This window comes from Ascaphus truei, chromosome 15 (assembly GCF_040206685.1).
Source record: "Ascaphus truei isolate aAscTru1 chromosome 15, aAscTru1.hap1, whole genome shotgun sequence".
In the NCBI taxonomy this organism is placed as follows: domain Eukaryota; kingdom Metazoa; phylum Chordata; class Amphibia; order Anura; family Ascaphidae; genus Ascaphus; species Ascaphus truei.
The window spans coordinates 47,007,808-47,025,090 of NC_134497.1; the positions used below are offsets into that span (position 1 = coordinate 47,007,808).

Below are 17,283 nucleotides of genomic sequence, written 5' to 3' on the forward strand. Positions count from 1 at the left end.
TTCCATAAAGAATGAGTCTACCCGCGAATCCCCATTTTTTTTTTTTTTTATAAATTACGAATTCCATCTTGCTTGTCTTCCCATCTCCAATACTCCCTCAGGAGTGCCGGCTGCCGACGAACGGATCTCCTTACTTCAGGACTCTTGGACCAAGGTTCAGTCATCTCTCCAGGAGGCTGCACGAAGGTTCAAACTCCAGGCTGATCGACGTCGCCATATAGATATAGAGATATAGTGGAGAAGTGGTGCCCAAAAGTACTAGGATCTGTATCCTTATATTGAGAGGAAAAGAGCAAAACACTGGGTAATGATTACTAAAATAATCAAGCACTGAACCTATAAGAGGGCTCTAAGGTAACCTGAAGGTAGGGGTAGGTGCACAGAGACACTTCCCCTGCCTCATTGGGTAGGCCCCAGGTAAACGTACTCACGAGACTACCAGTTGCTCTATCCAAAGCGTGCAGCTGTATCCAGGTAGGTAGAATCCAATTGCAGTGTGTGTGCAGCGCACAGCAAAAAGTTGAGAGAGAGCAGGTCCGGCAAAATAAACTCTTTAATGACAAGCCATAAAATAGAGGGTTGTAAGCCTTCTACGCATTTCGTGCAGGTTACGCCCTCTCTCAACTTTTTGCTGTGCGCTGCACACACACTGCAATTTGATCGACGTCGCCAAGCTTCTCCCAGATACAAGCCAGGGGATAAGGTCTGGCTTTCAACAAAAAATATTCGACTAAAAACTCCTACCCCAAAATTGGCACCTACATTTCTGGGACCCCTTTCCATACTGGAACAAATTAACCCCGTCTACTTCTGTCTACAACTTCCACCAGCAATGAGGATACTGTGACGATAGTGAGGGTTTGGCCCGGGATTAACGGGGTTACTCCCCAAGGGCCCCCCTCTAACCTCGCCAGGGAGACAAGGGGTTAACTGGGCTGAGGCCCAGAACTGTGACTTAACCCTTGTTAAATAACATGAAAATGCTTATTCCCCTGTGTAAATGATGTTGTTGCTGGATCAGGGTCTGCATAACCCACCCACTGGGACTTAAGGGGTTAATCTTATATGCAGTGCTGAATAAACAGTTACCTGAAAACTGGTAATTTGGTAACTGAGTAAGCCAGGACCCTGAGCCTTGGGGTACAGCCTCCGGGTCACCCCCCAAGTACACACATATTAAAAATATAACGTTGTCATAAGAGAAACATATATTTTTGATAAAGTGACTTTTTGTAGTTTTTGAAATACACAGGCAGAATGCTAATAATGGTGTGCTAATGTACAGGCAGAATGCCTGTCTTTATAATGCATGAGGAGCCAAATGGTGCCTCATATGAGTATTCACTGGAAGTGTATATCAACAGAGAGGTGTGATACATCGCCCTGATCAATAGGTAACTGACCTAATTGGTTATGCGAAAAGCAAAAGCCCACTTCAAAAGGTTTATTGACGTGGCCAGTAGGATGCTAAATAGGATATCCTGCTAGATTTGAGCCTGGCTTCCCAGGGGAATTGTTTATGTGGGAAGCAGGCAAAAGGAAGGGAAGGGTTTGTTATTCACACCTTCCAGCAAAAAGTATTCCCCAACAGGATATCAAAAGTGAGTAACTTTATTAAATATAAGGATACTATGAGATGTCCTTGGCTGAACCGGCTAAGAATTACATAAGTGTATTGGCGAGAGTAAGCCGATCTTGGGAAGTCTAAACATTGAATATGTAACTGCTGCTAAATGCCAGATATTAATATCTCTATTAATGTTCATATTACAATGTAATGATGGGTCTCTCTACGAGCGTCAGGTGTCCCAGAATGCAGTAATATATCTCACCTGACTGTGTGTATAACGGAACGGAAGTTATGCAATGATTTGCAGTAAATATGAAATTTTGGTTGAGTCTGAGGAACCCCTGTTGTGATGAGCAGGGAAAGGCTAGAATTTACAAACCTGATCATCAAAGACTAAGTGGCTAATTGCTTATGCTTGGCCCAACGGACAAAAGGAATTAACCAGAGGAAGTGGAACTTTTCACACTGACCACCTAGCTTCAAAAGCTTCAAGAGGATTTTACTAGACGGCACGGAGCCGTAAACTGGGGTACCAGGGTTAAAATGATATATAAGTCAAGCCACCCTTTACCCATGTTGTTCATGTTCATTGTTCTTCATGCAAATGATCTTCATGCATGCATGTGACCTGCCTGTTTTGCTGTGATGTCACCTGGAGATATGGGAGAAGTGGCAGTCTGTAATCCTGCTGGCTGTCTTGCCATAATCTTTACGTAAGTGTCTATATTTTGCCTGTTATTGTATAATCTGTTGTTTTCACCTTTATCAAGGAATAAATTATATTTATCATATCTAAGTCTCGTCCCAGTTCAAACCCAGGTATATATATATTTATATATAGTTTTTGGTGTACAATTACAGCCTGTCTCAAGCTCTCGTGACAGGCTTGTAATTAACTGGTGGCAGCGGCGGGATTGAACTGGACCTGGATTACAGTATTCTGCGGGGTACTGTGATCCAGTGGGAACTTGATGGTAATTGCAAGTTCCTGGGACTAAAGATATTGAACACACAGTGTACAACATATAACACAAGATATGGCACCTCCTCACTGTTCCCCTACTTGTGAGAAGCATTTCCTCCAGAACCAAAGTGCCGGCCATCCGTCTGACTGGAGCCGGGCACCGAGACCGGAGGAGTGCATCAAGTCGGCGCGGGGAGCAGCAGCCAGCAAGGCTGAGAGAGAGACAGCAATCGGTGAGCATGAAACCCGGCAGGCTGAGCAAAGATCCACAGCTGCAGCTGCTGTAACCATCAGACATGTGGAGGGAGCGGGTGGTCTTGCACCAGGAGAGGTATTGGCCGTTGCGGCGGCCAGTCCATTTTACCCAGAATTGCTGGCCCTGATGTTTGCGCAGGGAGAGATGTCCCCAGCAGAGCGGCTCGAGCAGCTGAAGCTGGCGATGATCCGACCCACTTATCCCCTCCCAGAGCCCGGCGCTCAAGCCTCTCCGCTCTGGACTCCGTTGCCCCTTGCTGGGGTTAGTCCACCGGTGGCGGAGAAGCACCGGCAGTCGCTGCGGCACTGCCAACAAATGGGCCACAATAATGCCCAGTGCGCTGACCGTGCGCGGTCAGGCGAAGAAGCCCCTCAGGGCCAACGCTCACGAGCTGCGGAAAAGATGACCCAGTTAGCGGCATCCTCTGATGGCTCCCGCCCAGCCGGGGCGACAACCCTCCGCGGGACGTCTCCTGGAGAACCTGGACGGGCTGCATCAGCAACAGCGGCGGAGAGCAGCGGCCATCCACCTGATCCCGGCGGAGAACCAGCGGCGGCGGCAGAGAAGACGCCGCCACTCCGGCATCCTGCCGGCGGCAGTTTTATTTGGGGGGAGGGACAGGGTTTGCGGGAGGGGGTTATTTTACCAAGTTTGCATGGAGCTGTGTTCCTCCACAAAGACCTGGGACCCTTGTCCTGCACCGTTTTACCTGTACCCAACCCGGGCGCTGTTGCGGCAGTGGCCCGGTGCTGCCCAGCCCAGATGGGGCCGGCGGCGGCCGCTCCAGTCCCCCTGCAATTGGGACCAACGAAGGCGGCGGTCTCTGCGGGGACCAGCAAGGTAAGCCAGACCAAGTCGCAGACTGACCCTGACTTATTTTTCCCTATGACTGTACCCTGTTGTTTCACTATAGGGGTGACCGGGGGGTGGCAGGAGATAGGGGTACCAGGGGAGGGGAAGGAAGGGCAGCAAGTGAGCCAGCCAGATTTCCCCATTACCTTGGCGGAGCGGCAAGGGGACACTCAGTTAAGAGTCCCACTGTTACAGCCTTGCTATGGGCTGGAGGTACCAGGGGTTGTGGCACAGTTAGACCACCCCCAGATTACCTGCCAGCCAGGAGCTAAGGTGGGTGCATCTGCACCAGCAACCCTGAGCTCACCTCCGGTAATGGGGGCACAGCTTCAGGGAGAGGGGCTCGCCCCGTTAGCACCCAGCTCTAGGGTAGGATTGCCTGGGAGAGGGTTGGGTGGGCCAGTGGGAACCGGGGGAGGGAAGGCAGCAAGTGAGCCAGCCAGATTTCCCCATTACCTTGGCGGAGCGGCAAGGGGACCCTCAGTTAAGAGTCCCACTGTTGCAGCCTTGCTATGGGCTGGAGGTGTTCGGGGTTGTGGCAAAGTTAGACCACCCCCAGATTACCTGCCAGCCAGGAGCTAAGGTGGGTGCATCTGCACCAGCAACCCTGAGCTCATCCCCGGTACTGGGGAGACAGTGTCAGGGAGATGGCCTCACTCAGGTGTCCCTAGGGTCCAGGCTAGGATTAGCTAGGGAGAAGCGGAGTGAGGGGAGGCTGCAGGTAGGTAGCCCGCAGCAGATCTCAGTGAGAGAAGGAGGGCTAGTGGTAGCCAGGGAGGGGAAGCAGCAGGTATTGCAGCTAGAGTTTCCCGTTACCCTGGCAGAGCCTCAGGGGTTTTCTCAGATCAGCAACCCCCTGTTGCAGCCTAGCTATGGGCTGGGGGTATCCGGGGCAGTGGCAGGCTTGTGCCACCCCAGGGATACCTGCCAGCCAAGCGCTAAGGCGGTTGCATCTGGAGAGGTGCCCCTGAGCTCATCCCTGGTAAGGGGGAGACAAGTTCAGGGAGGTAGGTGCACTCAGGTAGTTCCAGGGTCTAGGGTAGGATTGCCCAGGGAGGAGAGGAGTGCAGGTGGGCTGCAGGGAGGTAAGCAGCAGGCTGAGGTGCTGGGCCTAGGGGAGGCTAGGCAGGGAGGCACCGTGGAGCAGGGGGAGATAGGAGGTCAGTGGGGTGTCAGGCAGCTGGCAGAAGCTAGGGATGGGCTAGGTAGGCAGAAAGTCCCTTGCTATGACGGGCCAGGAGTGACCCCCCTGACAGATTCCCCCGGGTCCCCAAAGGAAGGGCTGTGGGTAGATAGGCAGCCAGGGAGGAGAGTCAGGAGTATGGCGGAGCAGCTACAGGGTGACACAGAGCCAGGGCAGGTAGGGTCCCTACAGAATAGTGACATAACCCTGTCCCAGACTTGATTGACAGGAAAGCGACGGTCTGTGCTGTATAGCTGGTCTCCTGCTGGGGCAGAGGGAGGCAAAGGAGAATGCCCGGCTTTGCAGGAACTGGACTTTACAATCCACTGTGTACTGGTCAATGCCGGAGGACAATTTTGCCAGGCCAATCCCTCAGGACGTATTGAGGGCGTCAAGGGCGCCAGTGGTACCCCAGTGCCTGGGGGAGGCGACTGGGGCACCAGGGCCCCATTGAGCCGGGGAGGTGTGACGATAGTGAGGGTTTGGCCCGGGATTAACGGGGTTACTCCCCAAGGGCCCCCCTCTAACCTCGCCAGGGAGACAAGGGGTTAACTGGGCTGAGGCCCAGAACTGTGACTTAACCCTTGTTAAATAACATGAAAATGCTTATTCCCCTGTGTAAATGATGTTGTTGCTGGATCAGGGTCTGCATAACCCACCCACTGGGACTTAAGGGGTTAATCTTATATGCAGTGCTGAATAAACAGTTACCTGAAAACTGGTAATTTGGTAACTGAGTAAGCCAGGACCCTGAGCCTTGGGGTACAGCCTCCGGGTCACCCCCCAAGTACACACATATTAAAAATATAACGTTGTCATAAGAGAAACATATATTTTTGATAAAGTGACTTTTTGTAGTTTTTGAAATACACAGGCAGAATGCTAATAATGGTGTGCTAATGTACAGGCAGAATGCCTGTCTTTATAATGCATGAGGAGCCAAATGGTGCCTCATATGAGTATTCACTGGAAGTGTATATCAACAGAGAGGTGTGATACATCGCCCTGATCAATAGGTAACTGACCTAATTGGTTATGCGAAAAGCAAAAGCCCACTTCAAAAGGTTTATTGACGTGGCCAGTAGGATGCTAAATAGGATATCCTGCTAGATTTGAGCCTGGCTTCCCAGGGGAATTGTTTATGCGGGAAGCAGGCAAAAGGAAGGGAAGGGTTTGTTATTCACACCTTCCAGCAAAAGGTATTCCCCAACAGGATATCAAAAGTGAGTAACTTTATTAAATATAAGGATACTATGAGATGTCCTTGGCTGAACCGGCTAAGAATTACATAAGTGTATTGGCGAGAGTAAGCCGATCTTGGGAAGTCTAAACATTGAATATGTAACTGCTGCTAAATGCCAGATATTAATATCTCTATTAATGTTCATATTACAATGTAATGATGGGTCTCTCTACGAGCGTCAGGTGTCCCAGAATGCAGTAATATATCTCACCTGACTGTGTGTATAACGGAACGGAAGTTATGCAATGATTTGCAGTAAATATGAAATTTTGGTTGAGTCTGAGGAACCCCTGTTGTGATGAGCAGGGAAAGGCTAGAATTTACAAACCTGATCATCAAAGACTAAGTGGCTAATTGCTTATGCTTGGCCCAACGGACAAAAGGAATTAACCAGAGGAAGTGGAACTTTTCACACTGACCACCTAGCTTCAAAAGCTTCAAGAGGATTTTACTAGACGGCACGGAGCCGTAAACTGGGGTACCAGGGTTAAAATGATATATAAGTCAAGCCACCCTTTACCCATGTTGTTCATGTTCATTGTTCTTCATGCAAATGATCTTCATGCATGCATGTGACCTGCCTGTTTTGCTGTGATGTCACCTGGAGATATGGGAGAAGTGGCAGTCTGTAATCCTGCTGGCTGTCTTGCCATAATCTTTACGTAAGTGTCTATATTTTGCCTGTTATTGTATAATCTGTTGTGTTCACCTTTATCAAGGAATAAATTAAATTTATCATATCTAAGTCTCGTCCCAGTTCAAACCCAGGTATATATATATATTTATATATAGTTTTTGGTGTACAATTACAGCCTGTCTCAAGCTCTCGTGACAGGCTTCCAACGTTTTTCATACCTCGTTATTGAAGCCTTTTGTACAGAGTACTCTCTTTCCAGACTATTCCCGTAGACCCGACCCTGTGATAGTTCAAGGACACGAGGAGTACGAAATACAGTCTATAGTGGACTCACGTCTCTCCAGGGATCCAATCCTCGAGGGGGGGGGTAGTCAGGAAGCAGGACTCACGCAACACCTCCTTATCAGTCTCGGAGGTTGTTGCTGCCGCCCCTCGCCTCCCGCTGGTGCATCCTCGGCGTGGGACTCAGCGATCCCGCTCGGCGCTGGCTATTGCGGCTGCCATCTTGTCGGGGCAGGCGCAGGAGGATCTTACACAGCGCACCTCCGTCAGTAAGTTATTCACCCCTCTGGGCTTCTAGCCACACCCCCGTGTACAGCTGCAGCCCCGCTCTGGCTTTCACACTTCACAGCTGATCACAGGCAAGGATCTCAGCCTGCACCAGTCAAGGCGCTCCACGGCCCACCTCCGTTCCGCCTCCTTCCCTGATTGGCCCTTCCACGTATATTACCCATGTGCTCCCTGGGAATAATTGCTCTGCATAGCTTCTGCTAGTTGGGCTAGTATTCGTGTGTGCTCTTGTTCTTCGTGTTCTTCAGGTTTGACCCGGCTTGGCTTTCTACTGTTCCTCTGGCTCTGGACCCCGGCTTACTCCTCACGATGCAGTTTCTCTCTGCCCTTCGATCGCGGCTCGCTCCTCTACCTCCCGGACCTCTGGTTCCCTCTGGCTACGGCAATCACCACGATCCTTCTACCTCCGGACACGGCAAGTACCTTTGGTTCCCTTACTAAAGACTCCTGGCCTGGCAACTAATTACCACACACCGGACACGCCCCTCTGCTGCGGGTGCGTGGTATTATACTTTCCACCTCAGTCTTGGGACGGGTCTGGTCTGCGGGCAGCACTACCGTGACATCCGGTAAGAGAATACTCCCATCTCGCTGGGATCCCTTATCGGTGGGGCGCTGCACCGTGACGTAAAAGTGTATCCCAGGCTCCCAGTTACGGATGCTCAGGCCTCCTGGTAACAAAATGCATAAACAGCACTGGTAGTTTAAGTACCCCAGGGGTACAAGGGCTATAGTAGTGTTCAGTATTGAAACTACCATTGGCTGCAAAGCACAGTGTCGACGCTGCTACAGTCGTGGTAGTCTTTTGAAATTGTGACCTCCGGCTGCAGCAGCGTGACGTCAGTATCAGCAGCCAATCAATGTTTAAATTGATTGGCTGCTGAAATTGAACAGAGTCTCTGCAGTACACACACACACACACACACATCCGGGATGTCGCCTTGTTCCGTCTTCTGCGGAGCATGTTGCGGACAGTATCACAACCGAGTAATTAATTTGCAGGGAAACAATAGAAGCAAAATCTTTGCTTTTAGCATGGTAACATTATTCTGAGAAAGCAATCAGATCGCTGTATACCAGCAGGCCCGCTCCCTCCCTGGCCGCAGCCTTAGGCTAAGGCCCCGGTATCTCAGCTGTAACGCGCGCCCGCGCTTTTGGCGGCACGTTCAGCCGATTCCCGGTCTGCAGCTCACTGCAGGAGGAGAGACCGGGGGGGGCGTGGCGGAGGAGTGACGGGGGCGCGGCCATCACGTCACCCGGCAGGTTCGCCCTCATTGGCTGAACCGCCGGGGGGCGTGCCTAATCGCTCGACGCGAGTCCTGCTCTCAATTCTATTGAGAGCAGGAGTAGCTCTCGCGCGAGCGTTGCGGACCCCCCTCGCAGCGGGCCCGGATCCATTGCGGAGAGGGCTCTCGTGCGCGCAGCGTCCGCCACAGCGGACGCTGTAGTAGGCAGCGGGGGCAAGGCCTTAGGCTTTGGTCCCTTTGCTCCCGACAGCGCGTGTGCGTTGCTCGCCGGCTGCTGAAGTCCTCCCTGGTCAGGCCCAGTCCCACCTCACTACAATACTCTTGTGTTTTGGAGCGGTGACGCGTCACGTGGTGTAGCAATGAGGAGGGGAGCTGTCTGGAGCTATGGGAGGGAGGCGCCTCCGACCCGTCTACCCAGGTGCGCACGCTGTCGGAGCCGACAGTTCACAGAAAGCTCCGTCTTCAACAGCGGGAGGTGAGCCTGCGCGCGGGAGTGCACAGCTCTTTCCTACTATAAACTCAGTCTTAGACAGCAGCAGCTCTGCTGCCCATGAACTGAGTGATCCAGGTTCAATTCTCGGCGGGGATGATTTGTTTTTTCATTTCATTATTTTATTTTCCCTCCAGTGCGAATTGCTAAGCGGCTATTTACACTCGACTCTGATGGAGTGTCAAAAGGAGTGTTTTGACTACCTTAAATCCATTTATTCACTAAAAAGCATCAGTAGGTACTAACTATAGCTGAGTGGTATTGCTGCTGCCCATGAACTGAGTGAACCAGGGTTTAATTTTTGGTTCGGCTTTTTTTTACATTTTATTAACACTCGAGTGCGAATAGCCAAACAGCTATTTACACTCGAGTGCTAAAAGCAGCAGCAGGTACTATAGCTGAGTGGTATTGCTGCTGCCCATGAACTGAGCGAACCAGCGTTCAATTCTTGGCTCGGATGATTTTTTTACATTTTTATTTACACTCGACTGTGAATATCCACTGCCACATTTTACTACTTTTAGGACACACATCTCTCTGTTCACCACACATGGGTAGTGCTCAGTTTTTGCTCTTTCCTTGTTGCTTACAGACAGCTTCAGCCTAATGGGGAACGCACATTGTATTAGAACAAACAGCATGGCTAGAAACATGACTAGCTGATATACCCGGCGTTGCCCGGGATGTAAATCCGTAAAATAGGTAGTATTTATAAATAGGGGAATAATAGGTTGAATATTTGTTGTAAAGGTTGTATAATAATGTTGAAAAGAAACATGGCAGAAAAAGTAATCCGATGTTTAAAAAGGGTTATTGTAAACACACCACAGTCCGGTGTGAGGTGTGTATCCCGCTAGGGTGCGAGTCAGAGAGTAACTGGTGAGTGCGGTGTGGCGGTCCCGCTACGGTGAGAAGGGGTGTGAGGCGGTGTGTGGCTGCTGTGTGTTGCGGGTGGGTGCTGAGTGCGGGCTGGGGGTGGCGTTTCCGCTAGGGTGTGAGCGTCTGTGAGGTGGCGGGTGTCTGGTGAGTGCGGGCGGCGGCAGGTCCGTGATGCCGGTGCGCAGGGGCGGGAGGCGGCTGTTGTGTGTGGAGTTTGTCCGAGTATGGACGGCGGGTGTGCAGGGGTGTGAGGCGGCGGGTGGGTGAAAGGCGGCGGCGGGAGTGCGGGCGGGTGAAAGGCGGCGGCGGGAGTGCGGGCGGATGAAAGGCGGCGGCGGGAGTGCGGGCGGGTGAAAGGCGGCGGCGGGAGTGCGGGCGGGTGAAAGGCGGCGGGAGTGCGGCAGGTGGTTGGAGGGTGGGCGGCGGGTGGGTGAAAGGCAGGGGCGGGAGGGTGAAAGGCAGGGGCAGAGTTTGTGACTGGGTGGGTGAGTTTGTGACTGGGTGGGTGGGTGAGTTTGTGACTGGGTGGGTGGGTGAGTTTGTGACTGGGAGGGTGGGTGAGTTAGTGACTGGGTGGGTGGGTGAGTTAGTGACTGGGTGGGTGGGTGAGTTAGTGACTGGGTGGGTGAGTGACTGGGTGGGTGAGTGACTGGGTGGGGGAGTTAGTGACTGGGTGGGTGGATGACATTTCCCCCCCCCCCCCCCTGCAGCCCTCATACCTCAGGCGGCGGCCTGAAGATAGCGGGCAGGCCTGCATTTCCCCCCTGCATGTTACCCCCCATATCTCATGCGGCGGCATGAAGATAGCGGGCGGAAGCTCGGGCCGCCATCCCCCCCACACCTCATGCGTAGAGGAACCTTTGGGGAGGCAGAAGGGTGGGTGGGAGGAACGATCTGGGGCGCCCCAGGAGACAGTCAGCCCCGCCACGCCCACCACTGCCCTGCTCCCCCCGCTGGCATGTCCCGCAGTGCGCGGCAAAGCAGGGTTGCAGGCTGTGAGGAGGGAGGGAAGTAGGTGGGAGAGGGTAGTGCGGCTGCTGTGTCGCCCCTGAGGGTTGTGAGGTGATGGGGGCGGGGGGCGGCGCTCACCCCCACGCGGCCAAGTAGGGTTAAGGGCGCTGCGAGGGGAGGTGAGCTGGGAGTGATGGACTGGGGGGGGAGCCGGCAGTAGGTGACCTTTGGGTGATGGCGGGGGTGATCCAGTGTCCCAGGTCGTGGGGTGAGGAAGAGGAGAGTGGCCGGGTGGATGTGCGTGTGTGCCTCCCCCCCCCCCAACTAAGCAAGGCAGTCAATGAGAGGCGTGCGGGGGCGGGGCCGACGGAGCAATCTGATTGGTCAGATGCTGAGTGAGAGACCGACGGACCAATCAGATTGCCCATAAGCACAGCCAACATACAACGTTTTCAAAAATATATATATAGATTAACAACAATTTTTATTTAATTTAAATAAAACCACAATAAGAATGATACAAATAACCTGCATTTAAAAAGTTATAACTTTTTTATCCTTTTAAAATGCTCGTTTTATGCACCATAAACTAAAGTCACTTTTCATCGCGACAGATGCAGCTACGAGTATTCTAACACTGCTCTGAAATCTTCTGGAGCATTCTCCCAGTAATGCTACAACATTTCTCTGACATTTCTGCAGAAAGGAGGAGAGAGAAAGAACCCTATGTGATGCACTCAGCCCTACTAATAAAAATAATAATCTTTTATTTATTGAAAAATGCAAACATAACAAATATATTTAAAACCTAAAAAGTGTACTGCGCAGTTCTAATGTGCATTCACTCTGAATGACCAGATAGTGTCATAACTCGTGTGATGCACAGTAGATAAGAGAGACTGTAGATACTCACAACACTAGTGTGTGAATATAGTGGATGCACAATGTATATGACCCTGTGGGGGAAACAACTGATGTGCACTCTACACAGGTGTTATAATACACAGGCACTGGGAGCATTAGTAGTGCATTGGTGGTGTAACTCTGTGTTACAAGGCTGCAGTGAGGTGCATAACACTGCTGCATACACAGGGAGCCAAATGCAAACCCAGATAGGGAAAAGACCCCCCTGATGACAAATCAATGGGAGCGCTGCTAGGAGGTGGGTGCAGGTAAGTATACCCCGTTATTAACCTCATGAGAGTACTCCAGACTAATAGCCAGGACTCACACTTTTGTCAGCTCCTTCCAGAGGGGGGGGGGAGAGATGTTGGCGCAACCCTGCTGTGTACATATACTTAGGGCTAGCCAGTGCCAGCAGAGGCTCTCATATGCCTAGTTTCTAGCTAGTGGGATCCACATCTGTGGCCCACATCAAAGTTTAAAGCTAATCTACAGGACGTGAACAAACTCCTATGAGTTTGACACTGCAGCAGTACAGCTGCACCTGTGTAGAGTGCACATCAGTTGTTTCCCCCACAGGGTCATATACATTGTGCATCCACTATATTCACACACTAGTGTTGTGAGAATCTACAGTCTCTCTTATCTACTGTGCATCACACGAGTTATGACACTATCTGGTCATTCAGAGTGAATGCACATTAAAACTGCACAGTACACTTTTTAGGTTTTAAATATATTTGTTATGTTTGCATTTTTCAATAAATAAAAGTTTATTATTTTTATTAGTAGGGCTGAGTGCATCACATAGGGTTCTTTCTCTCTCCTCCTATACGCTAAGTTTCACCCTGATAGCACCTCCCTAGAAAGTCTATTTTGAGCTGAGCAGGATTCTTCCCTCCCTACCCCTCACCCCCCCCCTTCCCCCACTGACTGCATTTCTGCAGAAAGACTAATGGCCTATCAGATTAACACAGCAGGGATCCCTGGTCAGTTTTAATGGGACTGCCAGGGATCCCCGTTGTGTTAATCCGATGGACCATTAGTCTGTCTGCAGAAATGTCACAGAAATGTTGCAGCATTACTGGAAGATTGCCCCAGATTTTCCAAGGCAGATGTTAGAATACTCGTGCCTGCACCTGTATGTGAGCGTCTTAGTCGCTGGTTATCCCTAAACATGCCTGGCTTTAGAGATAGGTCTCTCCCCTGTGTGTGTCCTCTTGTGTGTGTTCAGGCTGGATAACCCACTAAATCCCTTCCCACATTCCCCACACACATACGGTCTCTCCCCTGTGTGTGTCCTCATGTGTGTGTTCAGGTTGTATAACACACTAAATCCCTTCCCACATTCCCCACATACATGCGGTCTCTCCCCTGTGTGTGTAAGCTTGTGTGTGTTCAGGCTGGATAACTGACTAAATCCCTTTCCACATTCCCCACATACATACGGTCTCTCCCCTGTGTGTGTCCTCATGTGTGTGTTCAGGCTGGATAAGTCACTAAATCCCTTCCCACATTCCCCACATACATGCGGTCTCTCCCCTGTGTGTGTAAGCTTGTGTGTGTTCAGAATGGATAACTGACTAAATCCCTTCCCACATTCCCTACATACATGCGGTCTCTCCCCTGTGTGTGTAAGCTTGTGTGTTCAGAATGGATAACTGACTAAATCCCTTCCCACATTCCCCACATACATGCGGTCTCTCCCCTGTGTGTGTCCTCTTGTGTGTGCCCAGGCTGGATAACACACTAAATCCCTTCCCACATTCCCCACATACATGCGGTCTCTCCCCTGTGTGTGTAAGCTTGTGTGTGTTCAGGCTGGATAACTGACTAAATCCCTTTCCACATTCCCCACACACATGCGGTTTCTCCCCTGTGTGTGTCCTCATGTGTTTGTTCAGGCTGGATAAGTCACTAAATCCCTTCCCACATTCCCCACATACATGCGGTCTCTCCCCTGTGTGTGTAAGCTTGTGTGTGTTCAGGCTGGATAACACACTAAATCCCTTCCCACATTCCCCACATACATGCGGTCTCTCCCCTGTGTGTGTCCTCTTGTGTGTGCCCAGGCTGGATAACACACTAAATCTCTTCCCACATTCCCCACATACATGCGGTCTCTCCCATGTGTGTGTAAGCTTGTGTGTGTTCAGTCTGGATAACTGACTAAATCCCTTCCCACATTCCCCACATACATGCGGTCTCTCCCCTGTGTGTGTTCGCTTGTGTGTGTTCAGGTTGGATAAGTTACTAAATTGCTTCCCACATTCCCCACAAACATGCGGTTTCTCCCCTGTATGTGTTCGCTTGTGTATGTCCAGGCTGGATTTATGACTAAATCCCTTTCCACATTCCCCACATACATGCGGTTTCTCCCCTGTGTGTGTCCTCATGTGTATGTTCATGTGGGATAACCTACTAAATCCCTTCCCACATTCCCCACATACATGTTGTCTCTCCCCTGTGTGTGTCATCTTGTTCTGGTCTGATAAACAAGTCAGACTCTTCCCACTTTCTCCAAGATCTTTTCCTGTGGCAGCTGCTAATATATATATTTTGGAATGAGAAGTAGTTACATTGTTTATTATTTGCCTTGACTTGTTGAAAGATGCATTTTCTGTCATATTTATTGGAATGTTGGAAGATTGTTCTGTCCTCATCTTTTCCATATTCTCATTTGGGTGTTTGAACTTCAGATGTTTGAGGAGGTAATCCTGACTGCTAAACGCAATCTTGCAGTGCTGGCATGGGTGGGTTATTGGTGCTTGTCTTTGTACTAGAACAGACAAAAAAGTCACTGTTATACAAACTGTCTTACAAAAGGCCAAGAAGGAAGAGGTAAGTTGACATATCACAAAAAGTTCAGGATGAAAGTAAACTCTAGACATACATTGTAAAAATGATGGGTTTAGCACAACACGTGCAGCATTAGGGCCCGGAGAGTAGATATGGTGGATCATACATTTTGGGGCCTATGCAGTAAGCGTTCATAAGCCACTTATCGCCCAAAATGCCTACTGCTATTCAGTAAGCGGTGATAAAAGACTGAATCGCCCCCACAAAATTGCTCATTAAAAAAAAATCACTGAGCCCCGTTTTTCGGCATGTTCATAAACTCGCGCAATTCTAGTAGCAGTGATTAGGCTATGAACGCCTATCGCCGCTCTAGAATGTTGATTTTATCACAAAATCCTCACTCCAGAAAACTTTGGTGTGAAGGTGTTAGAAACCTGCAGAGAAGCGGCGAGATGGGACTAAGAAAAAAAATGCATTTTTCCAGCCCAGGATTGATGCCGGGAATCTCTGGAGCTAATAGCCATTAATATTAGCATCAGAGAACCCTGGCATGAATCCTATGCAATAAAAATGCATTTACAGTAAACTTCATTACCATTGCGGATAGTCTCAGGGACCCCCTACTTCCCGAGATACAGGCCCCGTTATCGGGTGCCGTTATCTCCTATGCATTTAAATGTCCGTGTCACCTGACCGTGGCAATAAAATGCATAGAACATACCGGCACCCCATAACGGAGCATGTATCTCGGGAAGTAGGGGGTCCCGAGCCTGAAACCAATGCAGTTCAGCTCAGGAGACCCCCTGCTCATCTAAACTATTAACAAAATTAAAATTTATACACAAATTTCCAGCGACATTTGCACAGAGAGAGACGGCTCTCTCTGCAGCAGATACAACTCGCCGGGAAAGGCCTTTTCAGAGGGTCATTCATCAGATCACCGGCTAATAGCCCGTTTCGTGAATTTTGCTATGACAGGTAATCAAGGCTTTCTGAATACCATGATAGCAACGCTCATAAAAACTGTGATTTAAATGGCCCGGCGATTTTTTTAGAAACCTTTAGTGCATAGGCCCCTTTAAGTGGATCAAAATATTTAACAAGGTGGATCATAATATTTATCGATTTAAAAGGAAATCTCACTAGCTGCAAAACACCAATTAAAGTGGCAGAAATCTTTTCAAATCCTTTGATAGGTAGTTTCTGCTGTGAAGGTATAATTAAAAACTGTTTGTACAATGAATAGAATGCGTTTCATTAAAAGCTCACATATCAGTCATTGGGTGTTCCCATGTAGCAGGTCCCTAATAGTGTGTGTGTGTGTGTGTGTGTCTGTATATGTATGCCCAGGACTCCATGTATGCCCAGGACCCACTTCGCCTTTGTGTGACGAAACGCGTAGGGTTGGTGATGTCATCGCGTTGTGGGTGTGTCTACACGGAGTCCTGGGCATCCCTGCGATCTAACTAGCTGCATTTTCAAGCGCTGGCAACTATCCTATGCAGGAGCAGAGGACGTGGAGGCACTGATTGACTCAGTTTTCTGGCGCCAACTTGTGACAGGAGTTGGTGGTGGCTACAAGCTGTGCAGATGTACCTTGCCTACCTGGGACCCCCTCACCCTCGCAGATGACTACACACAGAGATTTCTCTCCCATGTATGGTTGCTTTTTTTAATCCTGTAAATGCATTTCCTTTGGGTTGCAGTTTTTTAATAGATGTACTCCTTATGTTTAAACAGTTACGTGCTATGGAGCTTGCGCTTCTGTTTGTTTTTTGTTCTTAGATTCGTAGTTAAGGTTTTTAAGTGATAAATACAGTTAGACTACAGATATATATATATATATATATATATATATATATATTTCTGAAAGTGTTCTATGTGTCCGTGTCTGTATGTGTCTCCCTGTGTCCCTCCCTGTGTCCCTAGCGGCAATCTCATTGGACCTTGGGCCAGGCCAATGAGATTGCTCCCTTGGTCCGCCCGCCCCCCTCTCATTGGCCTGAGGCGAAGTGAAGGGGACACACACACCACACACCACACACCACACACCGGGTCTCCCGCTTTCCCGCGCTTTTTCCTCCTACTCCCCCCATTTCTACCCCCTCACCCCCCGGCGCCGCTACAGTCAGCGGGGGAGCGGAGCGAGCGCCCGGGACACAGCGGGGGACTCTCACCCGGCGCTCACACTCCCCCCCCCCACACACACACACAGAGCACGCGGCTCTCCCCTCACACAGGGCGCTCTCTCACCCGGCGCTCAAACCCCCCCCCCGGCACTCTCCCTCACCCCCCCCCACACACACACAGCACGCGGCTCTCCCTCACACACAGAGAGGAGAGAGAGATATATAAACACACACACACACAGACCTGGGGGGAGAGAGAGAGATATACACACACACAGACCTGGGGGGAGAGAGAGATATACACACAGACACACACACACACACACACACACACACAGACCTGGGGGGAGAGAGAGATATACACACACACACAGACCTGGGGGGAGAGAGAGATATACATACACACACACACACACACACACACACACAGACCTGGGGGGAGAGAGAGATATACACACACACACAGACCTGGGGGGAGAGAGAGATATACACACACACACACACACACACACACAGACCTGGAGGGAGAGAGATACACACACACACACACACACAGACCTGGGGGGAGAGAGAGATATACACACACACACACACACACACACACACACAC

At 50.3% G+C, this 17,283-nt stretch overlaps 2 protein-coding genes across 2 annotated transcripts in view; both read right to left on the reverse strand.

The window, feature by feature from the left end:
• LOC142466914 (uncharacterized) overlaps positions 1-17,283 on the reverse strand; it is a 608,435-nt gene that overhangs the window by 446,453 nt on the left and 144,699 nt on the right. The gene's annotated exons all lie outside the window — the stretch shown is intronic.
• On the reverse strand, positions 12,776-14,516 carry LOC142466917 (uncharacterized). The gene is given in 2 exon segments (XM_075572542.1): positions 12,776-13,391; positions 13,393-14,516. Coding segments are annotated over 2 exon segments (1,500 nt in total). The 5' UTR covers positions 14,418-14,516; the 3' UTR covers positions 12,776-12,916.